The 16,876-nt window shown below is 38.2% G+C and overlaps 1 protein-coding gene across 3 annotated transcripts in view; it reads right to left on the bottom strand.

Moving 5' to 3' along the window:
* Positions 1 to 14,823, bottom strand: part of LOC150089733 (chloride channel protein 2-like) — a 564,677-nt gene extending 549,854 nt beyond the window's left edge. For all 3 annotated transcript variants that reach the window (XM_090368771.1, XM_090368772.1, XM_090368774.1), the window contains exon 1: positions 14,667 to 14,823. In XM_090368771.1, coding sequence (XP_090224897.1) covers positions 14,667 to 14,720 — 54 coding nt within the window. In that variant the 5' untranslated portion in view covers positions 14,721 to 14,823. The remainder of the gene's footprint in view (positions 1 to 14,666) is intronic.
* Between the last annotated feature and the right edge of the window lie 2,053 nt (positions 14,824 to 16,876).

The following is a 16,876-nucleotide window of genomic DNA, read 5'->3' as shown; positions in this document are numbered from 1 at the left end:
GATTTTAAGCCAGAGAAGATCAAAAAGAGGAGATTCCAAATTTCTAAGTCTCTGACAGGGAATATCAGAATGGACATATGCACAAGTACCATCTTTGAAGCGAAAGGAATCATACAGTGAATAATTCGGACAACTGAGATGAGCAGTGATTGAATCAACCGATAACTGCGATTCTGTCAGAAAAAATACATGGGGTTTGGCAGACATCAGTGAGATTAGAACTGAAAACACGTTATTTGTGAAATGAATGAAGAATTGTTTGAGAAATTCAGATCTCCCCCCACCAAACACTAGCGTTACAGAATGTCACGCCAAGCGAGGGGGTTAGAGATAAATACAATAAATGACACTATCATCTCCTACTGTAAAATTACGACAAACTATCCTTTGTACTATTCTTTGTTTAATACAAAAGGGCATCCTTGAAAGGATCATATTAGGTGTGGAGGGGAAAGGGAATGGGTTTATGTAAGAACGTTAATTGTATAAAGCAATATTAGATCGAAATGGAATAATTATCCCTAGTTATCACTTCTTCCCGATTATCTTTGCATAAGGGAACAGTTTTATAATAAAAATATAGCAGAATAGTAGTGCTTAACAATTCTTTTAATGTATTCATTAGAGTAATTAATAAGCATATCAGAGCAAAAATGCATTTTGAAAATTATCCTAAAAGAAAAGAATCAAAATTATTGCTAGAGGAAATTTCATCGAAGATATCTATAATAATTTATCCTAAAAGAAAAGAATCAAAATTATTGCTAGAGGAAATTTCATCGAAGATATCTATAATAATTTTCATTAGTTGTGACAAAAATAGAATTAAAATGAGAACAGTAAAAAATCCATTGACAAGTAAGCACTGTGTGCATTTCCAAGCTTACTCATGAACTCAGCTTATCAATATTCTCATGAGGCAAATAATTTTGGAAAATCTTTCACGCAATAGGTACAGACATGCGTCCACTTAAGCAATGCTGTTATCTTTTATTTATGTAATATGATGCCCATGAGAATAAAAGCACATTCCCACGCCCTTCAAATGTATTTAGGGCGCAATATCAAACACCTTTACGTTTCACAGTGAAGTTTTTTTGCTACTTAAGTATCTAAATACATCTCAGTGGCTGCAGTGATTCGGTGGATATAGCAACATACTTCTCTACACCATTAAGAACACCAAGAAAAACAATTTTCGTTTCAAGCGAGCAAACAGACAAATACATGGTTGTTAAAATTAAAGTATCCCTATGTAGGAGGGCTCTGGATTGAGTTCTAAGGCTCGTACTGAAGAGAAATTTCGACAACAGGTACACTGAAGAATGCGCTCGCCATTTATTGGGAAAAAAATAGTTACAGAATTTGTCACTATATGGCGCTGTGGCAATACAAATCACTTGAACAGCGCTACAATTGTTCAATGTGTCCTCTATTTTGGTCAACAACAGTTTCCATTCGAAGAACAGCATTTTCTACAGCATAACGTAACATATCAACTGGAATAGCCAGCACATAACGTCTAATGACGTCCTTCAGATCTGCCAGAGTTTGACATCCTTCCCGATACACCTGGTTCTTCAAAAAACCCCACAACCAGAAGTCGCATGGGGTGAGGTCCGGTGATCGGGGTGGCCAAGATGTCTGGTTTGTTATTTGGTTTTTAGGAGCATTAGCAACTAAGACCATATTTCTCCGGGATATGCGGTGGTCATTCCCTGACCTTTCCGCATCCTCCGTATTTGGTGGTGACGGGCTCGAACCCCGGTCTAATCAAGAAGCGTGTACTACGCACCGCTGCTCCTTCCCACCTGGCTACGGAGACGCCTCCAAGATGTCTGGAAAAAATGGGTGAAGACCCGTTCGTCTGTACCACGAACCCACGTTGTTGCAGCTCTGGTATTGCGAAAGTTGCCAACATTTAATAATATCGCTGTCCAGTGACGGAACAGGTGAGGGATCCAGTCGGTGTTACCTGTTCAAAAAAAAAATATGGCCCAATCATGAATGTGGCCGTAAATCCACACCACACTGTCACTTTTGGAGAATGCAACGGGACCTCTTGGATAACTCGAGGGTTTTCGGTTGCCCAAATGCGACAGTTGTGCGTATTCACTTGTTCATTTAAGCAGAAGTGGGCTTCAACACTCTAAAGGATGTTCCATGGCCAAGTGATATCCACTGTCTTTCGCGCCAGAAACTGAAGTGCGTATGTGAAACGAATATCTGCATCACCATACTGTAGCTGCTGTGGCATGTGCATCTTGTAAGGATAGTACCGCAACACCTGGACGCATTACTGTCTTACAGTGGAATATGGCATGTCCACTTCACGAGAAACAGCTAGCACACTTGGGCTACCACATGGAGATTGACTCGATAAATCCACGACAGCCATAGCCACATCTTCAACACGAGAGGAGTCCAATCGTTTTCGACCTCTACCTGGTTGAACACCAAGATGTCCTGTCGCTTCAAAAATCGCAATCATTTTGCGGACAGCACAGTCATAGGTCCACGTGGGCCTTATGCGCTTCTGACGCCGGAATTCTGATAGTCGCAGCTGCATTGTTGCTGTTCTGATTGTACAGCTTCACTAATAGCGCCTTTTCCTGAAACGTTGTAGGCAGCTGTAGTTGCTGCTGTAGTGCAAGTAAAGATCTACAGTAGAGCTGAGTAGTGGCGCTGTGGCAATAACTTACGATTATGCAAATAACGTAAGTTATTTGCTATGTGCCACATAGTGACAAATTTTGTAACTAATTTTTCCCCCAATAAATGGCGAACGCATTCTTTATTGTACCTGTTGTCGAAATTTCTCTTCAGTAAGAGCCCTAGGACTCACTCCAGGGCCCTCTACATAGGGATACTTTAATTTTAACAACCCTGTACACTGAACGCCCCATGACCTCTGATACACTTTGGATTTAAAATGCACACATCGCTAATTGGTGTAAGTGTTTTGGGGCGACAGTTCGAATTTAATTGCTGTTTGTTATTTGGTTTTTAAGAGCATTAGCAACTAAGGCCATATTGCTCCGGGGATATGCGGTGGTCATTCTCTGACCTTTCCGCATCCTCCGTATTTGGTGGTCCCGGGCTCGAACCCCGCTCTAATCAAGTAGCGTGTGCTACGCACTGCTGCTCCTGCCCACCTGGCTACGGAGACGCCAATTTAATTGCATGGAATTTGTTGCAAATTTTTGTTTTAAACGAAGAATGAAACCTCAGCTTTTTTTTTAAAACTCCGAGATTCCAGGAGATATTAACCCCAGGGTATCACATCTGGTGAGTATGGGCTTGGTACACCCAGGGTCCTAAGCTGGATATCATCTCTCTCTCCCTCTCTCTTTCTCTCTAGGTAACTCAGAAATTTTTTTGGCTGGTGCAGCGTAAGCCTCAGGCTTCCTTGCACCATATGGCTAAAAACGATAATAATAATAATGAAACCACGCAATCCTCGCCCAAATCGGCCATGTTATGAAAAAAAGCCAATAAAAGTCCCTCTTGCAGAAAGATTATAATGCTAAAATAAAGTCATCCATTATTCGAAATGAAAACAGCACAATCACAAATAAACCAAATGATGTGGAAGTGAACTGAATATACTCTGTATCATTCTACAGACTAAAGGAGATTTTCTACTGCACATTATATAAAGTGCAGTATATAATTTAGTATTATTAGTGGCAAATGATGCAAGGAAACAAAGCTTATACAGCATCACAAAAAAATAATAATAATAATAAAACTTCCTACACAGACTGCCCATCCCATCTAATAATTTGTCTAATTCTTTCTTCCTAAAATTTATTCAAACTACTCACTTCCACAACACATGGAAGGTTGTTCCAAAAATCAAACCTCTAGGTGAAAGCATATTTATGCACATCTATCCTGCAACAACTCTTCCTCAATTTGAAGTATGCCCACCCCCTACTGTCTAAGCAAGAAGAAAGAATGCCATAAACATTTAACTTACTAAATTCATTCAAATCCTTAAACACCTCAATCACATCTACTAATACGTGCCTAGTTTCCAGAAGCTGCAATTTGTAGAAATTGCATCTTTCTTCAAAAGAATTTTTGTTCCCTTTACTAATCTCATTTCTCTTCTCTGCACCTATTCCAACACATCCACATCCTTTCTGAAAAGGAGGCTCCTAGACTTGTATACAGTGCTCAAAATGTCACCTACCCACTGCCTTTATACAGCAAATAATTACCTTCTTATCCCTGCTGGTAAAATTCCTATATATCATTGACAAAATCCCATGAACTGTTCTAGTACTGTATCTGCACTGCTCAGAGAACTTCATGTCTGACTATGCAAGTACTCCCATGTATTTTTCATTTTCCAGTACTCTCAGTTCATGCTACACAATTAGTGCATTATTCTGCAATTACTGCTACCCATAGCACCATCTTGCATTTGTCACAGTTAAACTTAAATTGCCAAATCTCAGCGCATTACCTAAATTTTCTAGATTTTGTTGCAGTAGCATTGATTGCAGACTAGTTTACACTTATACTAGACTGCTGTATCCCTTGTTAATTTATGCAGCCCATGTATTTTTCTTCTTTGCCACTAATCTCATCAGTTCATCTGTCATTCATACCTTCATATGAAAAGCATAGCAGCTTCTATGATTACTTCCCTGAATGCTTCCCAGTTAGAATATGCTGTTGGTAACATCATCAGTTGGTCACACCAAATAGAATTTCAAAATTGTCTAAGACCATTGTAGTCACCTTTACAAAAACATAATCGCTACCCTTTTGCTTTGACATCAGGTAGTAGTTATATCTTTAAATAAATTTTGCATAAATAAACTGTGATCACTGCCACCTAATGATTCTTTTATCTGCAGATTTCTAATGCACAAAGAGTGACTACTGATAATCATATCAAGAGTATTGCTTTCCTTGCCTCTCTAACACCCTGGTTCAGAAAACAGTCACCATCCAATTCATCCAGAAAATCTTGCTACTGTGAGGCTGATCAATCCACAAGTTTCAGTTAATATCTGGAAAGTTAAAATTCCCCATTATAAGCCATTCTGATTTACTATATCACACCAAAATAACTAAACATTGCAATGGTCACCCACAACAACTGCATTGTCTTAGATTCTACATGATTCTTAACCAAATGAATAATCCCTCTTCCCCCCACCCCATAACATGTACTCAACATATTCATATTCTACATCCTTTATGTCCGAGTGGCACCACATCTCCAACGTCCCTACAACGTCTGTGTCTGATGACTTAACCAGTACTTCAAATTTATTTACTAAATTCCTACCATTAGTACATGCAAGTATATACACACCTGCCTTTTACTCTTAGTAACCTTAACACAGCCCATGTATTTGATTGTCCCGTGAGGACACCCAGCAGTCCTTGAAATCCCCAGCACGCACCTGCTCGTTCCAATAGAAGTGCAAAATTCCTTTTTCACCTCTGCCTGCATCTGCTGTTAATCTATAAAAAATTTACCCCCAAACTAGATTTCTTTCCGATCAACTTAACACTACCTCAATAGCATAAGCAAATATTCTAGCACCCCTTCTCTTTAAGTGTATCCCATCTCTCTGGGAAAATTCTATCTCATGAGCCTCTCCAGGGCCAAATGATTGACAAGGCTCTTATCACGTACTCCCTCCTATCATGTCTGGGTAGAACATATTGTATTAGCGTACTTGAGTGTTGTAGGACGAGTAACACTGATATTACAGAGGAGAATTAACAGAAAATCTTATCATTCAAATGTGTGTTGTTGTTATTGTGGGAGTTTCTGTAACAAGGGCTACTTAGGCCATATTGCACCTACCAAAAGTTTAAATGTGATGAATGCTCTGGGAGCAATTAGAATCTATCATGCATTAAAATTCATTTTAGGTAGAAGAAAAATTCAGATAATTTTGCTTCATTACCTATAATGTTGACGAGTGACAAAGGTTCTTATAGATTTGAAAGGAAATTAAAAGTAAACTTTTTCCACACAATGTCCATTGTTCTATACATATTTTCTGTACATTGCATTTAAAATCTGAATATGGGGCCATATCCAGTGGTGAGCTGTGAATATTTTAACAATGGGCTCGCAGTTTTTCTGACTTTCTGCCCAGTAAATTTGATCGGTCACAGAAGTGACATCATCCGCGGATTCCACCAGAAGCGCTTCCCACGCTCACACTACTAATGGTGTGATTAGAGGGCATAATGCATTTTTCGTGACCAGTATGATATCTCAAGTCAGGGGCGAATTCAGGGGGTGGACAGATGGGCCTTATTACCCCCCTTAACCATGCTTTTAGTGAATGGGTAAAATGTTCCTAGGCCTATCTAAAATTTTATCCTGTAAACAACTCCACTACTAAGGTCCTTTGCAATTGGATCTTTTACCTGGGACACAACTGTGTGCAACCTCCGCCCGGGAAGCTGCACACAGCATGTTTTGAAACCCAGTAAAATTCTAGTTAACCGCTCAGTAAGGCCCGGATAGTAGGGAATGTATGCAGTAGCCACAGGAACAAACGGTTCCCTACAGTTGGACACTATTCCTTTGCTGTATCTGTCCACAATCCTCTGGGGGTATCCGCATTTTCTAAGGTCTGCTGTGACCCATTTGATTTCACATCCTTTATCCTCAGAAGTAGTACAGTGTGACATTGCTCTATCTACTAAAGCTTTTACCACACTATTCTTATGTTGTCCAGCTTGGGCTGAACTGTAGTGGGTGTACTGACCTCTACACATAGGTTTTTTAAAAACCTAAGTTTTTAGCCCAGGGCCTATCCTAGAGATCAGTACATCCAAAAATGCAAGGGTGCCACCTGTCTCCACCTGTGAAGTAAACTATATAAATTGGGAGAAGCTATTAAGCCAATGAAGTGCATCCTCCTCTCTCCCCTTTTGGACCACGGTGAAAGTATCGTCAACGTACCTCTTCCATTTCTTCATGGGAAACTGGAACTCATCAAAAACTCTACTTTCTAACTCTTCCATGGCCAGATTGGCCACGATGGCACTAATGGGAGAACCCATGGCTGTACCATGAACCTGTTTGTGCATGATTCCTTTGAACACCATAGTGGTGCTGGCTAGACAAAGTTCTACACCTGAACAAATGTCCTCTATACTTAAACAAGATGGAAGTCCCTCTTAGACCCATTGTCTCATTTATAGGCAGCCCCACATATGCCTTGTCAGGGTATTTAGCAAAATCGATTTCGCCTGTAGTGGGTCAGTCTGACTACGTCATTAAAGACAGTAAAGAGTTTGTGAGATTTGTGAAGGATCTGATCATGGATGAAAATGAGACTATGATTTCTTTTGACGTTGTGTCATTATTTACATACATTCCTATTAAGCATGGAATTTATTGGGCCACCGTAGCCTAGTGGTCAGGCTACGGTGGCCCGACCACTTATGCACATGTACTTATGCACGCGGGTGCATAAGTACATGTGCCTTGAGTGACCGGGGTTCAAGCCCATGACTGCTGAATATGGTGCTGTTTCTTGTATCCTGTCTATCTTGTTAACTCCTCTGACTGTTTGGTCGTCCCGGAGTATAAACAGAAAATTTATTTATTTATTTATTGTGTGAGAATGGCATTTATTGTGAGTAACAATGTCTCTTTAGTTAACAGATCGTCTTTAAGTATAGAAGACATTTGTTCAGGTGTAGAACTTTGTCTAGCCAGCACCACTATGGTGTTTAAAGGAATCATGTACAAACAGGTTCATGGTACAGCCATGGGTTCTCCCATTAGTGCCATCGTGGCCAATCTGGCCATGGAAGAGTTAGAAAGTAGAGTTTTTGATGAGTTCCAGTTTCCCATGAAGAAATGGAAGAGGTACACTGATGATACTTTCACCGTGGTCCAAAAAGGGGAGAGAGGAGGATGCACTTCATTGGCTTAATAGCTTCTCCCAATTTATACAGTTTACTTCACAGGAGGAGACAGGTGGCACCCTTGCATTTTTGGATGCACTGATCTCTAGGATAGGCCCTGGGCTAAAAACTTCGGTTTTTAAAAAATCTATGTGTAGAGGTCAGTACACCCACTACAGTTCAGCACAAGCTGGACAACATAAGAATAGTGTGGTAAAAGCTCTAGTAGATAGAGCAATGTAACACTGTACTACTTCTTAGGATAAAGAATGTGAAATCAAACAGACCTTAGAAAATGCGGATACCCCCAGAGGATTGTGGACAGATACAGCAAAGGAATAGTGTCCAACTGTAGGAAACCATTTGTTCCTGTGGCTATCGCATACATTCCCTACTATCCGGGCCTTACTGAGAGGTTAACCAGAATTTTACGGGGTTTCAAAACACGCCATGTGCAGCTTCCCGGGCAGAGGTTGCACACAGTTGTGTCCCGGGTAAAAGATCCAATCGCAGAGGACCTTAGTAGTGGAGTTGTTTACAAAATAAAATGCCCGGATTGTGGGGAATGCTATGTGGGCGAAACAAAACGGCGATTAAAGGATCATCTGGGGGAGCATTTAAATGCTATAAAAACCGCTGATTATAATAAGTCTGCTGTGGCCGAGCATTATTGTTGGGAGAGGCAGCATCAAGCATCAAATCTCCCCAGAGGATGCAGTTATTGTGGATTGGCGCATGGATTCTGGGACCGTAAATGGCTCGAAAGCCTGCGAATCTGTTCATCCGACAACAATACCATGAATAGGGACAGGGGTATGCGTTTGCATCCCCTATTTTAAACTATTATCCTAAGTACAGATGAATGATTTTGCTTTCCGGACTCCCGAGCTATTTCCGCTTCCAGTTCTGACCATGCGCCGATGGAACCACGTAGTGAAATACCGTGAGCCTGTTATATATAAGGAAGTGTTGCCAAAAGATTTATTACTGTTGAGGAAGGAAACTGATGCTTCCAAAAGCTACAGGTTTTAACACTTTTAACCCAGTTTATTTTAGGTAATTTTATTACAATGATTTTATTACAGTTTTAATTCTTATATAGTGTATCATAGTAGTTTTATTTTATACATTAAATTTTATTGTAAATATGTTATTTTAATTTGTAAATTCTAGTCACAGTAAAGAGCTATTTCAATTAATGGTTGGTGTATGAGCTTATTTATCATCAAGATATGCATTAAGTTTAATACAACTTCATGAATACTGTAAATAAATAATGAAAAGTAAGTTAGGGGTCTGGCACTGAAGCTTAGGGACAACTCCACTATGATGAGTAAGAACAGTAATGCCCATCAATAACCATGCTCCATAATACCACACTGCTCCAATTTGTACAGCAGTATTTAATGAGGTGTGGTGTCAAATTTATTTTTTCAAACTTCTTAACTGACTCCATTATATTTTCTGGAACAAAAGTCAAGCTAACAGGTCTGTAACTATTCGCGTTGTCCTTTGATTTCCCTTTTGTGAAAAGGAGAGACATTTGCACATTTCCAATCTACAGGAAACCACCCCCCACCTCTGAATTCCAAATCAATAATGATCTTATTACATAAATCCCACATTATAATTATGGCTGACAGTATATTTGCCTCCTTTTGCTCCTTTTAATATAATCAGGTATATTCAGTCAACCTCAGATGTCTCATTTACTTTTAGCTTCAACAATTTTTCTTCCACTTCTCCATTATTAGAGAATCATTTTGCTCTTAGTTATAACAAATTGGTGTATTTCTGTGATCCCTATCACTGGAAATTTTACATGTGAATGAAGATGCAAAATATTTATTGATCAGCAACATGAATAGGATCAATAGTTATGCCAATCATATCTAGTGGACTATATGTGGATCATCCCTTTCATTCTTTGTTAATATAACCAAAGAATTGTTCACTATTTTTCCTCATATTCTTACACAAAGACATGTTATAACCTACCTCAGTTTGCCTTAAGTATTAGTGACTTAATTGTAGACTAGTTTATACTAACTGTATATTTGTGTCTCCTAATGATTTAAACCATTCAATGCATTTTTTAAGAAATTCAGATGACATCAAAATTGCCACCATGTCCAAAACTTGCCTATTCTTAATATTATTATTACCAACATATATACAATAGCATCTTTTGTGCCCTTAAAAAATTAAAACCGTTTTACATCATTAACTTTTGCCTCTGGATCTATTCCACCTATCCTTCTTGCACACCTCATTATTTCTCTGACATTAGCATCACCAACATTTTTTATACAAAAGGTATCCCTTTGGCTTTGCCACTCCATTTCGTTAGATGTTCAAATGAATATCCTAATAACACTGAAATGAAAAGGTTCAATGTTTCCTAATATCCTCTGCACGAGGGATTCTTAAACTTTTTATCCTCACACCTCCCCTGAGAGTCAACTTAATGTTTACATCTTCACCCAAATTCGTGAAGGATTCACCCAAAATCCTTCACCAAATTAACCAATGAATCAATCAAGACATAATTAACATGATAAAGAGATTTTATTTCTAGCCAATTCCTCACATACACAAAAATATAAAAGTAAATAAATTAAAAGTTCTTCAGGACCACCTTAATGATATGATTGTTGCTGCGTTTGGTCAGTAAGGTCAGAAATTGAAGGGAAAGTCTTAGACAATACTAGGCACATGTCCTGCTTGGCATCCAACCAATTTCTAGACTTACCTTCACACTGAACAACATTGAAAATACAGATTCACAGAGTTAGGTTGTTGCAAATGGGATTAAGGCTGAAAGAACTTTCTTTTCCACAAATGGAAAAGCATCTATTTGTGAGCACCAAAATTCATCAAGATTTTAATTTTCACTGCTTGAGCAGCAGTGTCTATGGCTGGTTTTGGTCTTCGAGAAAGTTTTTAATGCCGATGCATGACAATGTAGAAAAGAATGCCATTTTAGAAAGACAAAATACCCACAACTACTGATTTTTACATGAAAATACCCAAAAACTGATTGTGTACTATACAAAATGTATAGCATGAAAGGATGCTATCATTGTACTGCAGAATGAGATGCACAAGAAATTTCAAATTTTATATTTTTCAGTGATGTAACATTGGAAAGACGTAACTTGGGAGTGCCTTTCCCTCCCACATTAGGCATATTTAATTAATAAACAGTTAAATGTTAATTTATAATATCAATTAAAATAATTCTAAATTTTAGAATTTTATCCAGTGAGAAATTTTCTGGGAGGCACACCCACACCCCACCAGTTAAGAACCCCTGTCCTAATGGATGCTGAAACTAGCTTGACAGAAAATCTCAAAACCAATAAATACGTAAGCCACCCTACATAACTATCAATGGCATCGATACTCTTTACTAACATTACAGCTAACCAGGCTTACTCATTTACAGGAACCTTTACTTTCAAAATTAAAGATTAAGCACAAGATGACAACCATTTCTCCCCCTTCCGCATAGTACAAATGCTCATGACTCATTTCAAATCCACTATTCTCTCCAGTCGTGGCCATATATACCTGTTGCTGGTGTGATATCTGAATCGTAACGGTTGAGGTTAAAATTTCATTCCCACATTAACAGCACAAACACAAACAATTTAACCCTGGAAATGGAAAATAACCACACCCATTCCATTCCATTCCTTGAAGAGCTTGTAGTGATTTCAAGAAATAGCTTTATAACCACAGACACTAGGCCATCCAAAGAACATCAAAGCATGCATTATGAAAATGAATGACCCTCAGGACCTTCAAGCTTGCAACTTTAGAAGAAATTTTTTTCGTATAGGAAATCCTGCAGAAAAATTCTCACACCTCCTAGGTGTTATGAAAGGGTTTTATCTGGTGCCAGTCATGGCCATATACCAGAGCCAACTCCCCTCAACCAGTGGGAGGCAGACTGGCATTCCCCACCAAAGAGAGAAAATTTTCAGGGATAGGTACACAAAACAACATCAAGGTATCTTATTTGGGTAATAGGAAGCAACAAAAGGCCCTAAGTGCTTCTTTCCATATACCAGATTGAAGCTTTCCATATTTCTGGCCATATACCAGAGCCAACTCCCCTCAACCAGTGGGAGGCAGACTGGCATTCCCCACCAAAAAGAGAAAATTTTCAGGGATAGGTACACAAAACAACATCAAGGTATCTTATTTGGGTAATAGGAAGCAACAAAAGGCCCTAAGTGCTTCTTTCATCCCCCCCCAAAGCAAACTGGATCAAAAATTCTTACACCAGGGAAAACTCGTAGTAGCCTCATACTAGTGTTTATGGCCAAAATCACCCTGGCCTACAGGGGTTTCCCCAATAAGTTTTATGGCCAGTCTGCCTCTCCCCACAAAAAAGTAAGCAGAGTATATCAGGTTGACTACCAGTATGGTAAATGTTACATAGGGAAAACATCCAGTTCAGATGTATCAACACTCAGAGAGTTGACATCAGGCTCAAAATGGACTGATATAGCATTTTTTGGCCTGACACAGCAGAGTCATCAGGAGCAAGAGTGCAGCAGCACATGCTCTAGAAGAAAGAAATTCATTGAAGCTTGGATTAAATCCATTGATTAATCCAAGTCCATACAGAATCTTCAACAGAGATGGAGGCACACCCAAGCAATACTAAGGTAGAAAGCAGTTAATGGTAGAATTCAGGAACACTGTCCCTCAATGAATGGAAAGGAGGCAATACCCAATCAGCCAACAGAATTAAAACTGCCAGGACTGCTGCTCAATCATGAGAATTTAACGATGATAGTCATGACAGTTCAACTTAGCATTCAACATTGCAACAACTTAGCATTCAACTTTTACAGTGACAGGTCTCCAAGATGTCCACATGACATCTTCAGCACAGCCTTCCTAGCAAACAACTCAGGATCAATCAGAGAACAATCAAAACCATTGATTTTATTCGCATATCTAACCAATCAGCAAACTGTCACTTAAGTTTTAGGACTTCGGCTCACCAAAATCCTAAAACCTAGCCTTTGTGTGCAAAGTTCCAGACAGGTAGAAAGCAGTTAACACCTATGAAATTCAATATTTCTTCCTGTATTAGTTATATAAATTCTTGACAAGTAGTTAACTGTTTTATTTTAAAATTTGACTAAATTAAAGATGTTTAAGCCAAAACCAGAGAGAGAGAGAGAGAGAAAGATCCTTATTCAAAAAAATTAAACTTTATCCAACACATGCAAACTGAGCCATGTTAATATTGAAATACCTCATCCAGATAACAGCCCTCAATGACAGCAAAATGAAAACAACTTTTCAGGTTGCTTTAGAAGGGAGAAATAGAACCAATGGCAAAATTACTGGTCATTAAGAATTATGTTGGTGAGCACAAAATTTGCAGTTTTACTACTGACAGGCATTTTCTTGTTTTGCATCCTTTACTTAAAAGCCTTGACAAGGTCATACATGCATTACATACCCCTTTACATTGGTTCTGATTCTCACGTGCCCAATTAATTATGAAATGTGCTCAAATATGTAATCAATAATGACCACTTTAAAACTACTTTAGTATTAGGCAAATAATGCAAGAAAGAAAACTTATACAGCATCAACCAAAAAAAAGGAGGGCCAACATTTCAATATCACCTGTCAATCCCCTCTAACAGTTTGTCTAGTTCTTCCTTGAATTTATTAAAATTATCCACTTCCAACAACACTTCAGATGGAAGTTTGTTTCCAACAATCAACCACCCACTGGCTGAAGGTAAATTTCCACACTTCTATCCTGGAACCATCCTTCCTTAATTTGAATTTATGCCCCCTCAATATGTGTACTTTACGAAAGAGGCAGATGGGGATGAGTTTAAAGACAGGAGAACTGTGTGCTTTTTGTTTTTATTAATTAAAATTAAAGGAAACAGCATCGTGCTGCATTCCAACCCAATTCGGAAATCCAATGTCAAGGGATATACGCTGAAATTTTATCTTTTAATAGTCCTATAAAACTTTATATCTGATCATCAAGAATGGGCAAGAACTCTGCAGTAGTAGAAGTTTGCTACTACTGTATTAATATAAATCACAAAAAAATAATGAGGCAGTATCCTGAAATATTGCACGACAATATAGAGCAGGAGTGGGCAACTTAATTTGTGCCGCGATCTACCATCTCAAAAATTTAATTGCACAAGGTGCACAAATCGAGAGATGACTGTATATTTAAAATTCGTCGTGATAAACCGAAATTAAATCCGCGATCGACTCGTTGGCCACCCCTGATATAGAGCATCCAATTAGAAATGATTTTTACTTACACAACCAAATAACTCGCTTTCAACCACTTCTACATTTTTTTTTTTAATGGGCACACATATTTCACACGTACGTTACATCAATGCCATTAAACTGATGAATAATTATTCTAATCATATAGCAAAGTTTTCTGGGTTTGTTCTCCCCTCCTCCATGAATCCTTCGAAAACATCTCATTCAATTCCCCCTCCTTCCACATATTTGCGTTAATGGATGTACTGTACATCAATTAGTTTGGAAGGGAAAGGTAATTTTCTTCTTCACTTTCTTACTTATTTTCCGTGCTATTGTATACATGCTTAGATGATAATCGTTCAAAAAAATTACAGAAGCAGGCCATTCGCATCTACAATTAACATTATGAATCCAGTTGGGGGAACAAAACGATTACAATAATCTAAACTTCTTATTTACGCTGAAAACATAAGCAAACTTACCAAAGTATGTTCGTAGCCAAGTGCACTGCGTTGCGATCTTCTACTCTCAGACATGATTCTGCTAACTAGTTAGACTGTTATCCAATAAATGACATTACAGTATCAACCTATTCTCTTCAACATCTAACAGACAACTGCACAGAACGGACACTAAGCACCATCAGGCTGACAACGAACACGCTGACAAAGCGTGGCCGATACCTAAATAAAAAGCGCACAGACAGTACTCTTAACTCCTCCCATTTGGTTATATCTGATTGCTAAGTTGGCCAACAGCATTAAAGAGACTAAAATATACCGGAAGAAGGAGGTTCTTGTAAGTTCATACAGTTATCCGTATGAGTCGCTACTTCACAGTTGAATGGAGGAGAATCCTGCCTTTCGTTATATGAAATAATTATTCTGGGTTGCAAACTGAAACTCGTAGAATAGAATTCCTATTCTGACATGTTAGTGGTGGTGCGTTTACGAATAGGTGCACTACCACTCTCTGGCACACCCCCAGAAAGTTGCACTTTTTAAAAAGAATTTTAATAAACACCACATAGTCGAAATATAATAATAAGTATTACAGAAATAAATTAATATAGAATACCAAATCATACTACAGTAACTTTCAAAATAACGGCACCTTTAGAGATTCAAGGTGCCGTTATTTCGATTTTTTCATTATCTAGAAAGTTTTATTTTTAATATATTTAATGCAGAAATAATGAGGCTAAATAAGAAATAGAGAGATTAAGAATGCAATTTTATTAACAGCACATATAAAAACATAAAAATGTTGACGTATCAGGTTTAGTCTGTGCGGTAGTACACCGGTATCGTCACCGTTTTTTCCCATACCGGGTGGAAAAGACCTGGGTTCGAATCCCATCGATGACGTGAGAAACTTTCATGAGCTTTTTTCATTCCGTGGCTGAGTTAGTAGTCGGTCTCAGGCGTACATTGCTAGGTTTAATCCCCCCCCCCCCAGAAACTGGGGTTTTTCGTCCAGCAAAACAGGCAAATCGACCATTACACGACCATAATACACAATGCACGGCAGATGAATAAAAACATTCGGGTGGGTCTAATATAGTTTGGTTTTTTTTTTTTTTTTTTGCTGGAACACACCTCTGCCCAGTGCCGGATTATTTCTATAAGCACACTAAGCACGTACTTATGTCACCAGCCAAACAGAGAAAATGTGTGACCATTTCGATCTGCATGACCAATATTTTGATTTAGAATGATGGCAACGCTGGTATTTTCCTACCATTTCAGCTGTTCAGCTTCGTATTTATAAATCAGGCCGAATCATACGTTATTACAGCGTTTCTCAAACTGTGTTCCTTGAGATGTAAACAAGTGTTCCGCGAAAAATCTTAATTAATAATTAAAAAATAAAATAAATAAATTTTGCATATTAGTAGTAGACACCACTTTTGTATCATTATAATTTTTAACCTTTTTTTTTTTTTTCGGTTAGTAATATACTGGCATAGACTAATAATCAAATAGACCGCGGAACACTTTATTTTGGCGGGCTTTTGCATAGAGGTAATGCCATCTACGAAAAAGTAGCAATGTAGTGGTCTAAAATGCCATTCGTATGCGATTTAGCCTGGAGTGCACAGGTTGAAGGAGAGGCGGAAGCAAACCAATATCATAACTAAACTCATTTCCTTGTTTAATTTTTTTTTGATAATTATCAATATTTCGAAATACTATTATTAAAATAAATGACCATGGATTTGTCGTTGAAAAAAAGGAACTTTAAAACGAGAAGCAAGTACTGCAACTGATGAAAAGGAACACAATATTGTCACACTTCAAAGTGAGGATAACAACCGTAGCCTTTTGTTTTCCAAATATCCGAAGTGAAAAAAACAGGAACCAACTAATAAAAGACTAAAACGAAAGAATGATGTCAGTTATTTAAATTTCGGCTTTACATGTGTTGAAAATAAAGATGCTCCTGATGCACCGTGCGTCGTATATAACAAAATATTACAAACAGTTCTTTGGCTCCCGCTAAACTGGTGTCTCGTAAGTGTTCCGTCAATATATGTGAAATGAAAAGTGCTCCGTCAATATATTGTGAGATGAAAATGTTCCGTGACAAAATTTTGGGAAACGCTGCGTTATTATATGGTGTTTTTACTATCATTTAATGTTGTTACATTGAGACATCCTTGAGACAAGTTTCGCATATCTACTTTCAACGT

Source organism: Mastigoproctus giganteus, chromosome 2 (assembly GCF_048544385.1).
Source record: "Mastigoproctus giganteus isolate SK-2022 chromosome 2, ASM4854438v1, whole genome shotgun sequence".
NCBI classification, from domain to species: Eukaryota; Metazoa; Arthropoda; class Arachnida; order Uropygi; family Thelyphonidae; genus Mastigoproctus; species Mastigoproctus giganteus.
The sequence above is the reverse complement of the archived record's forward strand: the minus strand, read 5'-3'. Positions and strand labels throughout refer to the sequence as shown.